At 33.6% G+C, this 18,904-nt stretch overlaps 1 protein-coding gene across 1 annotated transcript; it reads left to right on the top strand.

Moving 5' to 3' along the window:
- The first annotated feature begins 16,196 nt into the window (after positions 1-16,196).
- LOC110029984 (RING-H2 finger protein ATL2-like) lies at positions 16,197-17,443 on the top strand. The gene has a single exon (XM_020732510.1). The coding sequence runs from the start codon at positions 16,215-16,217 to the stop codon at positions 17,076-17,078; it is 864 nt and encodes a 287-aa protein (XP_020588169.1). The 5' UTR covers positions 16,197-16,214; the 3' UTR covers positions 17,079-17,443.
- Positions 17,444-18,904: the final 1,461 nt, after the last annotated feature.

Here is an 18,904-nt window from a genome sequence, read left to right as displayed (position 1 = left end):
TAGACAACCACCTAGAAAATGTATGTTGGGTCAGCCAGGTTGGAGAAGCACGGGGGCTCCTCCTCAGGACGTGCAAATTTGAATGCAGTTATCTAGAGCGTTCCTTAAGTATTGTGGAGGCCCTATTAATTTATGCAGGAAAGTAAATGTTGCAAATTTTAAATCCTAAATTTTAATTATCTTGAATGCTTTTTTGAGGATTTTTAAGTAGAAAAATTAGGATTTTAAGTCATTATGAGCAAATGTTTCAGCGTGAAATTCCAAATAAACCACAGAAAAAAAACAAAGAAAAACACATGCAAGTGCAGACATACAACATGATGCAAAAAATAAAGCAAGTCAAATCAAAATAATAAAACTGGCCGGTACCGCTGGATCGGCAACATATCCCAGAAAAGAAAAAGACGACCGGACTTCGCATATACATGTCCGTATCTTAAAATGCAAAATTAAGATACGGGGCACGAGCATCGGCTTTTGGTCCCCTCCACATGGTTTTCACGCCAAATGCCTCGGAACTTGTGCCCATATCTTATTTCTACTACAAGACTCTCATAGACTCTAAAAGTACATAGGAAAAAGAAAAAGACTCAATTTTGCATGAAAATAAGTGTCGGCGGGAAAGCTCGCATGCAAATAATGCATCATGAGTCATGCCTTAAAAGTGGGGAGCTAATAGCTTCTGCAAGCAAAAAGGGTCAGAAATCATTACTTTCTCCCCCCATAGTGATACATGTGTGTGTGCATATAAATATGCATGACTCCCTGCAGAAAGTCGCTCTAACACACTACCATACATATGCAACATGCTGTCACATTAAGAGCACAATGCAAAAGAAAGATATCTCGCTAGGACAACTAATGCAACAGAGAACAATATCAAGACATAAAAAAAAACTACCTAGCACCCTAAATCCTAGTCTAGCACACCATCTAATGAAAAGTGTGTCAACCTAGTATCTAAGTGCGGGATAAGTCTGAGTAAAATATGACTTTGACAGGGCCGTCATACCGGTCTCATCTTAAAGATCTGAAAGATCTAAAGGGTGTCACGAAGAGGGGTGACACAAGTTAGATCAATTAGATCCTTAGCACAGTCATATTCGTGTCAATTGAAGATATGGTGTATCCTAGTTCCAGGGTCGACCCTAAAGTCAAGTAATCCTATAGGGATTCTTCTTGAAATTCTCTTATAATGATCTTACCTACTAAATGCTAGAGGTTGAGATCAATATGTGGAATTTCAAGTTGAATAAAAAGAAGAGTTTTGAATTTCTAATAGTGGGGTACCTCTTCTAGTTTTCTAAGACTAGTCAATAGGAAAGTCCTATGGCTAGACCTAGACTACTAAAGAAGTTTTCTAGACCTCAACCAAAAGTGAGGTCAACAGTGGAGTTATGACAGACATGAGTAATGAGAAATTGAGGATTCTTAAATTTGAAAGAAAAAATAACGAGCAATAAATAAATAAATAGCATGGCTTTTTAAATTCGCGGGAGCTCACCAAAAAAGATATTGGTGGCCAGAAGAGGAAGATGCTGCAGTGGCAACTCACTTGAAAATGCATCGAAATGACTAACGACAGACTAATCAACCACCTCGCGAGCCAACTAGCTGAGCCAAGATGAGCTAATGAAATCCAGTATGAGGTCAAGCTCGAGTGCATGGCAAGATAAGCTTGGCTCGTGAGCTTGTTAACGAGCCGATCTAGATCCGGCTCAGCTCATTTACACTAATAGTTGAAGTGCTCCATGCATAACATTAACAAAGTTTTTTAGTTGAAGATGCTTGAAATTTCAGGAAAAGGGCCCACATGGGAGCGTTAAAGCCCATCCCATAACAGCCCGTGCGTACCAAGGAAAAAATAGTTTAATGAGATGCCATTTCTTACCCTTCTATTTCCTGCTCAAAGGTGCATCGGAAAAAGCCCAACTAAACAAAAAGACGAGAATGCCCATACCATCCTCATCCCTCTACATAGAATATTAATAAAATTTAAGTAAAAAATGGGCTAGAAAACATAATCGAATGCATACATATATTAAAGTCTAAGTGAAAATGATTACTTGACCTCTCTCCTTACATCAAATGAGAAGTCTGACTCAAATATAGTCCGACTTGCTCGAACATTATTGATGATTCAAATTTGCTAACACTATCTATTTCTTGGAACGAAACCTGCTTAAAATTTATAGGTATCTTGTTAGGTAAATCTTAATCAATATCTATTTATCCCTTTTAATATTAAAATCCTAATAAAAAAATATTGTAAATCTTCAATGTTAAATTTAAGCCTAAATAAAAATAATCGAGGGCATTTTTGTTTTGCTCTTGACGAATGAATTAGATATTGTTGATTTTCTAACAAATAATTTATTTTCATAATTTCTTAATGTTTACCCACCACATATCATATCAAAATCAAGAGAATGGGAACCAAGCTAATGAGTTGTTAGAAATGCTTTGTGAAGAGTATATTTTACTCCTCAACCTACCCTCAACGACCAACAATAACAAATAAAAAAAAAAATTGAAAATTTTCTTATGAAGCTGACCGCAAATATTTGTTTTTGAGCAGCATTCTAATTGAAAATGGTAAAATTTGCAGTCTTAATGAGTTTGAGAAAAATTTGTGTACGATGAGGTTATTCAGAGGGTTTTGAGGGGTTATATCCGTGTTATACTCCCTGTAACTTCCCTATAACCTACCTGTAACCCCGCTGTAACCTACAAATAAGTTCCGCGTTTCTGTTTTCATATATTTGTAGGTTACAGAGGGTTACAGGGGGGTTACAAGTAGGTTACACGGAGGTTACAAGGGGGTATAACACAGATATAACCCCCCAATACCCTCTTAATAACCTTCTCGACGTACGCAGTGCTGCGCACGTCTTACTTACCAAATTTTTCTCAATGAGTTGACGGTCTTAAAAAAGTAATTTTGTGTAGCCAAAGTAAATAGAATTTGCTCATCAATAGACAGGTGACAAGGTTTAGAGTATGGGAGGAAAAATATATAATTGCTTCAAGTAGGAAATGATTCACATAGAATAAAGGTATTAAAAAAGATGATTATTTTTAAGAAGTTAAATGTTGAAGCTTACATTTGATGTACATAAGATTTATTCTAAACTTTTAAAAATTAGTTTAAAAATTAATATCAATAGGATTAATTGACATGGGCTGTTCTTTTGCTTTTAAAAATAAAAAGATCACATTTTTTTAAGGTACAAATCCAAGAGGTAAGGCTATCTCGAGCATTCTTTTATTTAAAGTAGGATAGTTCTAAGATAAAATATCTCGTTAGTTTTGTGCTAGTGCTCTCATCAAGAATCTAAAGTTTTTGCAATAGATCTCTTTTTCATCTCTGATTAATTAAATTTGGTGCTCTTCTTCGGGGAAAAAAAATTGTTTTGGACCCAGAGTTGTAACCCCTAAAAAAAAAAAAAAAAAAAACCCGCCCGCGATCAAGTGTATCGTGGCCGTTGTACGTACGCAACACTGTCCAGACAACATACACAAAAATCGCTCCTAATCCAGATACTTTATATTTATTTAATTTCTTTTATTTTTTCTTTTAATATATTTGTATTTGAATTTGGTGCTCTCGTCAACATATAAAACATCATTTTTTTTTTAAATACAAAAATATGTAACAGTTATGATGACTTTTTTAATTGACTAAATTTTAGAAATAAAAAAATAAAAATAAAAACATATAAAAAACTAAAGAAAAAACAATATAATAATAATAATTTCAAACAAATCCTTATTTGTTTGATATGATTTCTTTAGAGGTTCCTTCAGGTCATTTTATTTTATTATATATATATTTTTTAATTTAAAATAAAATATATCAAATGTCTTAAAACATCTAAAAATTAGTTGCACTTTTATAAAAATAAATCTATTTTTTTTATAAATAAAAATAAAAAATGAGTCAAAACAAATAAAATATATCAAATGTCTTAAAACATCTAAAAAATATTTGCGCTTTTATAAAAATAAAAATTAAAAATGAGTCAAAACGAATCAAATGAATTTCTTTTTAAAAGCAAAGGCAAATGAAAGCATTCAAGTATGGCTAATATTTGGTGATGTAATACTCAGCAAATAGAAGTTGTCTGAGCAAATTTGATTCATGAGAGCGGATCAATAAACGCGATGCACTCAAGTACAGCTAATCTTTGCTGATGCACTTGAACATGACTAGCAGTCCTTAGGTTGTGCATGGCTTCAGCTAATTAGTTTTACATTAAATAGGATTTATCAAATTAGATATATTCTGATTTATCAAACCCATATTCCTACCGAAGAATACGGGAGCAACTGCAGTATAAATACGCCTCTCAGTCGGATTCTCATGAGAGCGGATCAATAAACGCGATGCACTCAAGAACAGCTAATCTTTGTTGATGCACTTGAACATGACTAGCAATCTTTTGGTTGTGCATGTCTTCAGCTAATTAGTTTCATTTTAAATAGTATTTATCAAATCCGATATATTCCGTTTCATCAAACCCATATTCCTACGGAAGAATATGGGAGCAACTGCGGTATAAATATGCCTCTCAGTCGGATTTTCGGATTCATGAAATCCAAATTTACATATTTAAGATAATGAAACACGAGAAGACATGACCGAATCTGAGAAAATTAGATTTATTCGGTCAGATTTAAGTTTAATAGGATCTATGTAATCTGATAAATATGAATTACACAAACAACTGGAGGAGCTCGTGATAAATCTGTCTCGTGATTGGATTTACTAAATTCGAATTTACGTCAAACAGGTGGCGGAACATAAGAAAAATGCGGCAGAGCGCTATCAAACTCGATTTAAAGGAATGTTGAATCAATTTTTTATTTTTTTGATTTTCGATTTGCTTTAAGTTAAATTTATGATTAAATCTAACAATAAATATGTTATCAAACACGCCCTTAACAAAGCGATCGTGCATTTATATATATATATATATATTTTTGGTAACACGTAGTTCTAGAAAAAAATTATGTTATCAAACACGCCCTTAACAAAGCGATCGTGAATTTACTTTTTTTCTGGTAACACCGGCTTTGGTAGTTCTAGAAAAAAATAAAAAAAAACAGATGCAGTCATGAAGTCCTTCACTGAAAGCCGCAAATGAGGAAGAATAATATCATGAGGAAGAACAGCAAGCTTAGGTGTGAAGGGGCTGCAAACCTTCCCCGAAATTGCTGAGCTCATTCCTCGCTGTTTCCGCTCTACAAATTATATCGCTTATGATAGACTCCACCGTCAGAATTATTTCACAAACTCATTTAGGACATGATGACAACTTCTACGAAGCAGAACTTTATTTATCGTAAATTTTTGAATCTTAAAGCATAAAATATTAAACAAGACTAAATATATATCCTGCGTCTTCCTCCCCAATTGAAGAATTTGTAACAAAAACATAATACCCAAGTACATTAGGTAATCTATAATCCTTTGATGGGATAAGATTTAAGAAAAAAATTAACTCCCAAAATTTATGATAGTCACTAAAAGATGTTGGGTCTGGGTAAGCTTTGATTATTATTCCATTGGTTTTGCGCTTCTCAAATTTATTGTTCCATTGGTTTGACATCAGTTTAGTTGTGGAAGGACCATCTTTTGCTTATATTGTTGCAAATAATAGCTCTTCCAAAATAATTGACAGCTCTTCTTTTATTATTCCACAAACTTACCATGACTCTTTGGAGGGAAGGAGAGACTACTATTTTGTTCATAAGATTGGTCATCAATATGACAAACCAACATGAAGTTTAGACTTCCAAGCTTTTAGAGCAATGGAAGTTTACTCTTTTTGGGAAATTTCATTTTGGTCACCCCAAGATGGAGCAAATTAGAAAGTTTTTTGATGGCATAAAACATTTAGATGAATGAAAGTTTGACTTATTTGATTGTCGACACATTATGATTCATTTAAATACAGATGAAGATTACACACACATTTTCTCCAAAATATTGATATAAAATATATAAAACTACTTAAATGGTCATCTGATTTTGATCTCCACTCAAAGCTTCCAATTTTCCCCATTTAGTTTTAGTTTCTTGGGCTCACACTACACCTTTCTAACAAGGAAATCCTTTCCTCTTTAGGAGAAATGTTGGAAGACCAATGAAACTTGACTTCTTCATTTTCAATTGATCAAGACCATTGACTGTCAGGGTTTTTATGGAGAGGGATATTACCCAACTTATGACAGATGAGTCGTGGATTGGATCCGCACATAACGAGTACTGACAACAGATAATTATGGAGCAAAAACCTTACTGCTGCAACAAATGTAGGATGTTCGGGCATCAATAAAAAAACTTTTTATAGAGCTCATCTTGAGTTGAGGAGGTCTCACTCTACTAAATTTGAGGAAGATGTGCAACAGAGAGTTTTCAACCATGTTGAAAATGTTATTGGAATAATTGTTACTGGGGAGGCAATCTAACATATGGAACAACATGTGAAGGAAAATCCATGAAAGGATATCAACACTCAAACACAAGACATGGAAGAAAATCATATTTTGAGAGGTAAGGAAGTGCTAGTCTATAAAGGGGAGGAAAGCCTTATTGCTGACATAATGAATACTATGTCAGACATATGAATTGAAGTCATCCTTGATACTCTTGAAGAGAAGATTGACACTTATCCAAATCATCATATCGTGGAATTTCAATACCCATATATTGTTAAGAAAGATCTCACATTTATAGAGATACATTCAGGAGGGAATTGAAGTGGATGAGGATAACTTGAATGCTGCTAGATATGACATTGAGGAAGAATGGTTGGTTCAAAATACAGAATGAAGAATAAAATACTCAATAATTGAGACACTTGAGAAAAAACAACATATTGACACAAGAGGGTTACTATAGCAGCAATTTTCTTGAGCAATGAAGAAAAACTACCCCTCTAAACTTACTATAGGGAGTAGGCCCTCTCATAATGATTAAGATATTAATTTGGAATATCAGGAGAATTATTGATCCATCTTCCCTTGATAAACTAAGAATCTTAATAAGGATCCATAATTTTTTTTGTTCTGCAATTTTGAAGCTCATGGTCACTAAAAACAGAACTATGCAGTAAAGTGATTGGGGAGATTTCATCACATAGCAATTACTACAAAAAAGTTTGGTTTTTTTGGAGAAATGAGCTCCAAGTTCAAGTTTTGATTGATGTTCATAATCCTACATTTTGCATTAACTTTGGATGACATTGTTAGTGAAGCTACTTTTGTGTATGCTAATTGTTCTAAAGCTTCCAGTGAATAAGTTTAAAGCTATATTATATTTATTGACAATACTTCTGATGGAAGTTGTTTTGTTGGTGAGGATTCCAACACTATGACAAGCCAAAAGAAAATCAAGGAGGTGGGAGAGCTAACCCCAACCTTATAAGCCAATTCAATGATGTTATTGGTGATGTTGTATAATTTGATTTAGGATTTACTGGATCATAATTCACTTGGTAAAGTAAAAGGGAATTTAAGAGATTAGACACATCCTTAGCCAGCTATGAGATGTTTTTCAAATTTTAGTTCTCCATAACTCAAGACTTATCCAAAATTGGTTCTTAGCACAATTCTTTGCTGTTAACCATCTCCTCCTTGAAGAAAACAACTAAAATTCCTTTCATGTATATTAACAACACGTGGTCCAATCATGCATAATTTCTTAAGCTTTGTCAAATGGACATGGAACAACCTTAGGCAATGCTTGGTATATACTGTGGAACCTTTATAAAAATGTTTCTAAAGACTAAAAGTGTGGAATTTGGAAGTATTTTGGGATCTTAAACAGAAGCTGAGGAAAGCTGAAAAAAAGTATGCTTGTTTGAAGATCGAGCTAGCGAGGAGGAGGAGAGAATTAGCTACTATTGGATGTTAAAAAAGACTTAATATTATCCATCAAATTAGAGCAAGAATATTTTAAACAAAAGGTTTTTGTTGTTCATTTATATGATGAGGATATGAACTCACCTTCATTATATCCTTACAATAAACACATGAATATAATGAATTTTATTTTTAAAATTAAAGATTCTGATAGGAGTTGGATGCATAATCAATAAACTATTGTAGCTTATGGGCAAAACTATTTCCAATAACTGTTTACACAAGTTGAAGATCATTAGGTCACTCTTGATACTTGTTTGTTTGCAAAATGTAGAAGGAGCATTAAGAATCTTATTTTGGTTGGCATGCCAGTTGAGATATAAAATTGGAAGGTTGTTAATATTATTGATGGCAACAAAGTCATGGGTCCATCTAGTTTTACCGTTGACTTCTAAAGGAAATGTTGGAGTATAGTCAAACTCAACGTTTCTCATGTCACCCAAAGTTACTTCAAGAGGGAGGAACATTTGAAGTATTTCACTAGATCAACCTACACTCTTATTTCCTAAACAACAAATAAGGAAAAATAAGATTAGTTTAGACCTCTCAGCATAATAACTGTGATTTCTAAGGTGATTAGCAAGATAATTTTTACTAAACTTCAACCCCATATATATTCTTTAATCTCTCATAAGCAAAGGGAGAAGTATAATTGATAATATACTTTTGACTCAAGAATTGATAATTGACTTAGATAGAAACTGTAGAGGTGGAAAAATAATTATGAAGCTTGATCTGAGGAAGGTTTATTATACTATCAATTGAAATTTCATTTTGGTTGTTTTGAAAGATAGAGGATTTCACAATGACTTTTGAAACCTCATCCACAGATGACTAAAGGGTAACTATTACACCTAGTTATTCAGTGGTAAAACTTATGGACACTTAAAATCTATTAGAGACATTAAACAAGGTGATCATTTATCCCTCACAATTTTCATACTTGCCTTTAAATTTCTCTAATAAAATCAATGATATGTAGTTAAGGCCCAAAAATATCCTTTACTCTCAGAATTATAATACACATATTGCCCATTTAGCTTATGACAACGATGCCATCAACTTTACCAATGCTGGAAAGAAGACTAATAAGAGAACTTATAGGCTCCTCACCGAACTTTAGAATGTATCTGGGATGGAGTTATGTAAGTCTAAATGCAAATTTTACACAGGTTGGAAAGTTGCTCTCATGACTAAGAACAAGATTAATGCTCACACTAGCTTCACTTTTGCAGAGCTTCACATAAAATACCTTGGGGTTAAGTTTAACAAAGGCAACATGAAACAAAATCAGTTGGAGGAGGTGGTGGACAAAATCAAAGCTTAGATTCATTGTTGGGCCAATTCTTTTCTATCTTATGGGAGAAAGCTCACACTACTTAGGAGTGTTCTTAATTTCATTCTACTCTAAATTTTATGAGTTTTAAAAATGAATAAAGGCACCCATGGACAATTGGAACAATCCCTTAATAGATTTCTTTGGTTAGGTGAAAGCTAGAGAATTCACTGGGCTAGTTTGAAGAGATTATGAAACCCATTGAAGGTGGCGGTTGGATTTAAGAACCTTAGCAATCAAGATGATTTATATGATGATGCTTTGGTTAAATTTTGGATAAAAAACTCTCTTTGGGCTGTCTACATGAGAAACAAAAACTATAAGGGGATAAATCTCGTTAATGCTATACAGAGGGAGGGAAACACTCATGTTTGGAAATGTATGATTAGAATGAGAGACAAATCAAAATATTATATCTGTTAGGAAATTGGGGATGACAATTTGAATTTTTGGTTTTATAATTGAACTCTTGAAGGATGGCTAGCTAACCGAGATGATGAAGTAAGGATAAATGTTAATTTAAAAGTTTCAATACTTTGGGCTGATGATAATTGGGAGATGGTTGATTTAATATTATTTGTCAATGTGGATTTACACATAGGATTTCTGAAATTCCTATAACATGAAGTGGGAAGGATATGCTCATCATTAATGCTTCATCTACATTTTCTATCACTAAAATCATGGATCAGCAGATGCACAACCGAACTAAAGTAAATTGGGGAGGTCTCATATGGAACAATTGCTTAAATCCTTCCATGTCATTCTTTGTTTGGAGATGCTAACATGCTTTGTAATGATCATGTCCTTAAATTAAAGGAAATAAGGCTACTTTTCTTTTGCATTTTTGTGCAAGAGGGAGTAGGAATTCTCTAACCATTTATTTTTTTCATGTAGTTTTTCTTAGAAGATCTGAAAGACATGTGTATCCCACTAATGGTTTTACTAATTTGGAACAATGTATGGAATTTTTGAAGTCACAATACCACATCAAACACTTAACTGAAATGGTTTCTTTCATTGCCATGTGATTCATTTGGATAGCTAGAAACTTATTAAACATGAGAAGGTCTATGCGGGGGAGGACAAGGTGGTGTCAAACATACTAGCCTTTATGCACATGAACTTTTCTTTTGGAAAAGTCAAAGATAGTAGGGTTGCACCAAATATTTCAATCACTAAATATACATGCTAGAAAGCTAGAAAAGAAAATATTGCATCAGATCTTTCAAAGGACTCCTAAATGGACATAAATTAAATTTAGTACTGATGGTAGTGACACTCCTTACGTTATTGGTTATGGTGGTCTATTCAAAAATTGCAAGGGCAAATGCCTCAATTTTTTTCATTCTCCATGCCATGTTAATACATTGGTTGACGCTGAAGCTCGGGCTATTTAGATGACTTTAAAGATAGTTGTTAACATGAGATGTAAGTATGTACATTTTGAGCTAGATTCTTTGTAATTGTTGGAAATTTTAAATGGGAAAAGCATAAGACTTTGGTACCTCACAATTTGGTCCAAGAAAGTCACTACTTTTATTAATCATTTCCATGTTTTTTGGATCTATATTTATAGAGAAGGAATTAGTCAGATGATTGGCTTGTCAAGAGTAGTTCTACCACTAATGTTGGTGTTATTAATCAATTTCCCCTACCTCCCCTTAAATTTTTGAAACATGGGGATAACTTAGGTTTTCCTAATATTAGAAGTTAAACCATGTATACTTAGACTATTTTGGAATGAATGTGGCTCTAATTTTATGAATAAAAATATAACTAGCAAAATTTTCATTTAATATGAGATCATAATGTTGACTTAATAATGTCAATCACATTTGGCGGTGAAGAGTAGGAAAGCTTTTATTAGGCATAATACTATTACAAATAATTTTATAATATATAGTCATTTACAATATTGTATGATAAGAGAAGTTACAATGTTTAATTGAAATTCTAGCTCATTTGTGTGCATGCTTAAATATTTTATAGAATTTACTTTTTCATGAAAGCAACTTTTAAAATATTTTCATGTAAAACTATTTATATCTTATTTGTATTAAGAAAATATATTCTTTATTACTAAGTACATTATTTATTCAAATTAAATCTATCTTTAAACTTTTTTGATAATTTTGACTGAGTTTTTCTTAATAAGAATCATATAAGTTTTGTGCAAAAAAAATACCGAGTTACCTGAAAAATTTAAACATACATGTTCATTAATGGAAGAGAAAATAAAGTATATTTGACTTACACAACACAATATTCCTAATAAAAGATAGGAATTGCCTTTTTTGGAGTTTGATTTAATAATATAAAAATCGATGCATTTCTCAGTACAATATAAGATAAATTAAAGATAATATCCACATTCAATTAGGCATAGAGTGCAGTTATAATATTTCATCAAGGATTTGTCCCCGACATGATTAAATAATTATCTCACTTTAATCAAAAGGTAAGAAAGCTCATTTATAAATTGCCTCATAATTTTCATGACATCCAAAATATGGATGCCACCAAGAGTGCTATCACGCTAAAATTCATGGTGAATAATAATATGAAAGGTTTTTTCTTTCATAGATATAAAAGGAGTTGGGTGGCAACTTTCTTATGATCCCCAAGAGTAAAAATAATCAAGTGCCTTTCTACTTTATTAATTTCATCAAAATATATCACAACATTATTATTTATGACTTTATTAATTTTCTATGTTTGGATTATAGTCTATCATTGTTGGTATTTTTGAGGTCGATCAATTATAAGGATAACAATACTCAGATTAAGGATATTAAATTTTGAATATGAGTAAACTAAACAGAAATTTAGGATATGATTTATATATGCATATATTTAGTAGATTCAGCTTAGATATAAGTTGAATTGAATTATTTCTTTTTTGAGGTTGAAATTTTCCTCATGGAATTCCTTTTCATACCTATAGTTAAAATTGGAGAAAGAAGCTAACAAAATTAGCTAATAAACCTAAACATGTACTATGTTGTGAAAAGTTGAGACCAAGAGCTAAGAAATCTTAAATTACTTTTAAAATGTTGAGATGAATATCTAGTGGGTCTATTCATTAATCATAAATCGTATGAAGGGCTGGGAAAATTCTTATATGATCAAGAATACATTTTCTTTTCTTATGTACGGTTACCACTAGGCATCATTAAGATGAAAAATTTAACAAAGTTACTTTTTTCAAAGTTTTAATAATTTTAAAATGATTGTTTTAAGATTTATACTATTTTGTGGGCTTAAATGGATGCAATTATTTTTTTTTTCTATAAGCGGTAAATCTTGTTGATTTGATACGAAATAATAACAGAGTGTAAATTGAGATGGGAACATGTAGCTAATATTCTGAACATTTTCACGTAAGACAAAAAAAAAATGTAAAATTTTCTTGCGAGCTAATGTGTTTCTTTCGCATGATATGCAAACAAATGAAATTATAAACAATCTTATATGACTTAATAAATTGGTGATTTATATCTTTAATTTAATTTTGATAAGTGTCTATAGTATATTATTAATGAGCATAATAATAAAATCCATTATAGGAAATGTAATTTATTGCACAATAAGATATTCTAGAGGAAAAATTATTTATTCTAATACCAATCTAATGTAAGAAAAATTAGGATAGTCTTTAGGAGTTTTAAGAAGGGAAATTTCATGCATTTACTCACCTCAATACTCATAATATTATGAACTGTTACTATTTTTAATTAGCAAAAGTGATTATAAATTTAGTATATGTAATACTTTTGCCTTTTTTTAATATATAAGAGCAACAGTGAAAAAGTAGATAAGACGAGATTACAAAAAAGAAGTAAGAATAATAAAAATACAATAAAGCAAAACCTATGGTGCATATTACGCTGAGCATTAATGTATTTGCCAAAAATATATATTAGTTTCATAGATAAACTTTCATCAAGATGTTGTTCTTACTTTCTTGAAAGACGGCCTCCCATAGTCGTGACACTCTCATATAGAAGTTTCTTTGCTTGGATAAGGTAACACGATAAGAGTAAACAATCAAGATGTTGTTCTTACTTTCTTGAAAGACGGCCACCCATAGTCGTGGCACTCTCACATAGAAGTTTCTTTGCTTGGATAAGGTAACATGATAAGAGTAAACTAAAATTAAAACAACATTTTTTATTCACAAATCAAGTGCTTATATACTTGCAAAAGACCTTATATTTATGAGGAATAGAAGGGAGAGACACAAAAAAAATACAAAACCTAATTATAAATTAATACATATCACTGAACTCTTACATACAACCAAATCTATCGCAATTTTTATATCTACTAGCACTTTCAAACCTACTATGATGCCTAATGAGATAAAGTTTTATCACGATTCATGTGATTAGGAATGACTCAACATATATAGGTCCAAAATGTAATGTAATATTTATCAAAGATCCAACAATCATATATAAGGATGTAGATTCCTTATAACAACCTAAAATCATGAAATAGTTAGCTAGCTTTAATATAAATCTTACATTAGATTGCCTTCATAATATTTTTGAAGCGTAATAAAATGACAATTCACTCACTACTGTATATATATATATATATATACATACATAGCGAACTTACGTCCAATTTGGGATAATTAGGAGTTATTATCCCAATGGTTTGTTGTCAGAGTTGTTTAGTAGACCAGATGGCGACACAATCGACGACGAGTGCAGAGTTGGGTGATGATGCGTGTGAAATTGATTGGTGGCTAGGCTTGATGGATGGCTTGCATGGGGTTGGCTGTTGGCAATTGCAGAATTGGTTGATGAGGTGTGCAAGATTTATTGTCTCAAAATTCATAATCTGAAAGTTTTAAAAATGTTTATGTGAAAATATTCAAGCTATTGAGTGCATATAGTCAAAGAAATTAAACATTTCGAAACACGTGTTCATGGGTTGTTTGGTTCGAAGCTTTTATTTAATATAATTGTCCTTAGACCATTATAATAAAAAAAGTATTTATGATAATATACTGAATATTTAGAATAATAATTAGTGCTATTTTTCTTATTTTAAAATTTTTTAATTATTATCGGAATGGAAACTTATGATAGAAATTTTTTTTTTCAAAACTTCATTAAAAGCTCAGTCAGAGTCTTCAATGCAAGTACGTCTTTTGCTATTTTGGAGAAGGGATCATCTCAGCGGTTGGGAGGTCCTTCCTCTCGCTGCAGGACGAGCCCACGCACCGCCTTACACGCAGACAAATTTTTCGTTTACGTTATAATTAAATTTCCACATTAGAAATTGACATGGAAATTTATTTCGAACTATAAATAAAGCCACGTGTTAACGCTACTCTTTATTTATTTTTGTACATAAATCATGTGTCTGCACAAATAGCGAACACATCGTGCGGATGATAGCGGATGACAAGAGTGATGACTTATCAAGTGCGGTCTAGAACCACACACTTAACCGGTCAATCCCTAACATATCTGGAAGATGGTGCAATTTAGACAGATAAATGGTAGGTCATCTTTTGAAGAATCCCTCTAATAGATTCAGTTGGATGAACCTGACTCCATTTAGCCTGGATAGACCAAGGATGTAAAAGCCCTTCTTCTATTTTCAGAGCGGTTGACGTGAACCCTTAGCGCGCAGCCGCACGGACAGGTGCCCAATCTCACTACCACCCTACTTGATAGCCGCTCGACCGAATGCCTGTTGGACAATATCCGTCAGACCCATGGAAAATATTATAATAGTTTGAAATACCCATCCAGTATCTGCGAACTCTAGAGGTACAATAAGTAATTGTATATAATGATCAGTCCCTATAAATAGAGGGTCTATTTTATGAATAAAGGTTACAATATTTTAATCATTAACATCGTGCAATCTCTCTCTCCCTCCCTCTCTCTCTCTCTCTCTCTCTCACCATCTCTTTCAATCTCGAGTGCTCAATTCCTTGGATGACTCCCAAACAAATTTAGATTCAACAATTTTAAACTAATTTAACTGCATGTTTATATTTACATTTAAAAAGTCCAATTCCTTACTTTTGAAAACTTCTAGAGTCTCGAAATAATTTTCCCTTCTTTCCATATACAAGAGAAGAAAAGCTTAAAGGTCAAACCCACACTTTTACCATAAAAAAAAATTAGACCTTCAATTATGGGTGTAAATGAGTTGAGTCGGGCTCGAGTCACCTTGGAGTAGAGCTTGAGCTTGATTAATTTTATCGAGTTACAGTTCGAGCTCGAGCTTAAGTCTACTAATTCGAGTCGACTTAGTTAATATAAAAGAGAAAAAGTAATATTAATTTAAATTAGTGTTATAATAAAATGACAACTTGAACCACCAACTAGGAGCAAAATAATAAGTAATAGCTTAATATAAAATAAAGAATAATATTTTTTAAATATTTTTTATATTTTTAAATATAAAATCTTCAAAATTAATATATTTTGAGTTAGGGCTAGCTTGAACTTACTTGTTAGCTCATTAAATTTAGTTCACCAACCTTTTATCAAGCGGAGCTAAAGCCGACTTACGAGTTAACTCACTTACACACTCTACTCTTAATCACTGTATCGCGAAATCGCCCTTATAAATCTTTCACCGAAACATCTTGCCGATAACGACAACCTACAGTTATTCCGGCTCGGAACGGGATGGGACATTTTACGCGGCCGATTAGCTCATTAAACAGGCAGCGCGAGACCAATCACACTCGCGGGTCCCACACGGTATACAGAATTCCCATACTACCCTCACAATATCTACAAGTTAAATTAGTTATTAAAGCGTATTAACGACTTTTCACTTTTCCATTACTTCGGGTCCCACCACGCGGCCTACCCGGTCACCGCTCGAATCTTTACCTAGTTGTTAGCCTATAAAACACAGTCCTCCTTCATTCCTTTACCCCAATCCGAGTCTCACTGTACAGAGCAAAATGGACCCAAGCTCCTCTAATGCCGGCAAATCTCCTCGGAGTTATGCGCTCAGCGGCCAGATCATGCTCAGCGCGATCGTGGTGCTCTTCACCGTCGTCCTCCTCATCCTCTTTCTTCACCTCTACGTCCGCTGGCGCGTCATTCGCAGAGCTTCCCGCCGTGCGCGTCGCCGCCGGCAACTTGTATTTGCTTCTGATGGCCAGCACTCGGTCAATTGCGCTTCCAATCGAGGCCTCGATCCCTCAATTCTCGCATCCCTCCCGATTCTGCTTATTTCAGACTGCGCAGAGGAAGATGATGAATCAGGGGAATGCGCGGTCTGTTTGAACGAGTTCAAGGAAGGGGAGAAAATCCGATGCCTTCCACGCTGTAATCACAGCTTTCACATCGATTGTATCGATATGTGGTTCTGTTCGCACTCCACCTGCCCACTTTGCCGCGCCACGGTTGAGGTGGTGAAGAATGGGGCGACGAGCTACTCCAGTGAGACACCTGCTATTGATTCCCTGGTTACCACAGGGGATTCGAACGGAAACGAATCGTGCTCGTCGTGCCAGCGGGTGGAGGAGATGGGCTCTTCCTCATCCGATTCCGTCCCCGGGGAGGTTACGATTGAAATTCCGTCGATTAGAGCTGATGCATCGAACGGCCAGAATGAGCAGATAAGTTTAGGGCCCGAATCGGCGGAGGATCAGCCTTTGAAATCAGCGATTAGCCGGATGGTGCTAATCCGGTGGCTTCTAACACGCGATCCAAGGCTCTACTGTGGCGGTGTTGCAGGATCCGAGCTTGATCTAGAGCGCAATGATGTTGAATTGCTGACACCGCCGTCAGTTACAACTGCCGGCGATCCTACTCGATAGTGCCGGGCCGAGATCACACTGGAGCTAATATTACGAGCGGAATTCACAGATATGAATTAATGATATTTGATAATTTTATAGACGTATTGCATCATAACATCACCGCAGTACCACAAAATATTATCACATTAACATCTATTCATATCTATAATATTCGCCGGTAATGTTTTTGTGGGAACATGGTAGTGTGTTACTGTAAAGATTCTCCTCAATTTTGTTTCGATTTTTAAGCTTCTAGCTTCGTTTTTCTTTTTTAGCGAATCCCATTCGGAGGTGAGGGTTTTTGGGATATGATTTGGCCGAAAGGTCGATTGTAAAGAAGTTGTAAGTAGTCTTTTAATAAAGTGAAAGAATCTTTCTGCAAAGCAATCATGTTCCATACAGTCTCTCTTGATTATTTTGTACTTCGAATGTGATAAAATGTGAGGCAGCCGAAAGGAGGCATCGCGTTGCAGTTTTCCTCATCAGCTTCTATTTTTATTAATGACTATTTTAATTTTAAGAAATAAATGTTATATCGAGCTTGATTATTAAAATAGTTTTTGTCAAAAAAACTGGGGCCTAGTCACCAAATTTCTGAGAAGTTCTTACTGAAGGGAAAAGAATTTACGAAAATCATCTGAGTGGGGATTTCTGCAAAATATTATTTAAAGCAAGTTGTCAATTAAAAGAGAATCGATTTGCCATGAATTCTAAGTAGTCAGCAGATACGAAAAGCTAACCATAAAAGCTACTAGATATTTTGCTCAAGTATAGCCAAAAAATTCCTAGACCGGTTCTTCAGATATCCAATATGAAACAACATGAATCACAATTTTGGCCAGTTAAACTGATCAATTAATTAATTTCAGCCAGTTCGGTCAGTAAGTTTACCCAGCCTGTTCAACTAGTCAGTTCGGCTAGCGAGTTTGGTTAGTCACTTGGCCCGCCAGTGATCACTAAACAAGAAACTCAACCACACATTTGGCTATTTAAGTTTATATTTTAGTAACTTTCATCTAAACATTAATGTATTGCATCCGGGCTTATCCGAATCCACAAATAGGGGAGGCGCGCCAGGGTACAAGAGATCTAATATCTTCTATTAAAATTCTTTCTATAAATCAGTTAGAGACTGTCCATTATAGTAAATAATTTATGCCTTATTTTTTATATTTCTTTTGAGTATAGAGAGATCTGAATTGATTAATTTATATTGTATGGATCCCAAATGGTTGCCTGGCTCTCACGGCTATGTTTTTAGTTTTTCTGTTGAAAGGTTGTTGGCGGTCTTTGCGTGGCAACATTTCTGAACAAAAAAAGGTTATTCGTTTGGTGGGTAGGGTAATCAACTTTAAGATTATATAAAAATAAATGTATTTTTGAGAGTTTGATTCATTATGGTAAAGTATGTCAATGATTTTCTTGGATATAGGAAAAAATTCTCTCGGTGCCAGTTGACAAGTGAAGGTTGAAATTAATTTTTATATTAGTATAATCAATAATAGTAGGAACAGACAATAAAAATACTTTTATTTTCAAAGATCAATCAATATTTAATGAATCTTTATAGTCATTTGAGCAAATTGGTAGAAAAAAATCTGAAAAGCGATATGAGATATTTTCTTTCTTAGTGTTGGCCTTTGGAGGAAGGATTGTGAACAATATCTTATATGCGTGGGGGAGGGATTGGTATGTGGATGATCTAAAAGTTATTCATCTTCAGGAGGGATTATTATGTTGGTGTTAGTGATATAAATTGTTATAGCTTGTATGTATAAATAACTCATAATATTGAGTTTGATAGTAAGAATAGTTGGGGAAATCATTTAGAAAAGCAATTTATG

This window comes from Phalaenopsis equestris, unplaced genomic scaffold, assembly GCF_001263595.1.
Source record: "Phalaenopsis equestris unplaced genomic scaffold, ASM126359v1 Scaffold000002, whole genome shotgun sequence".
Lineage (NCBI taxonomy): Eukaryota > Viridiplantae > Streptophyta > Magnoliopsida > Asparagales > Orchidaceae > Phalaenopsis > Phalaenopsis equestris.
The sequence above is the reverse complement of the archived record's forward strand: the minus strand, read 5'-3'. Positions and strand labels throughout refer to the sequence as shown.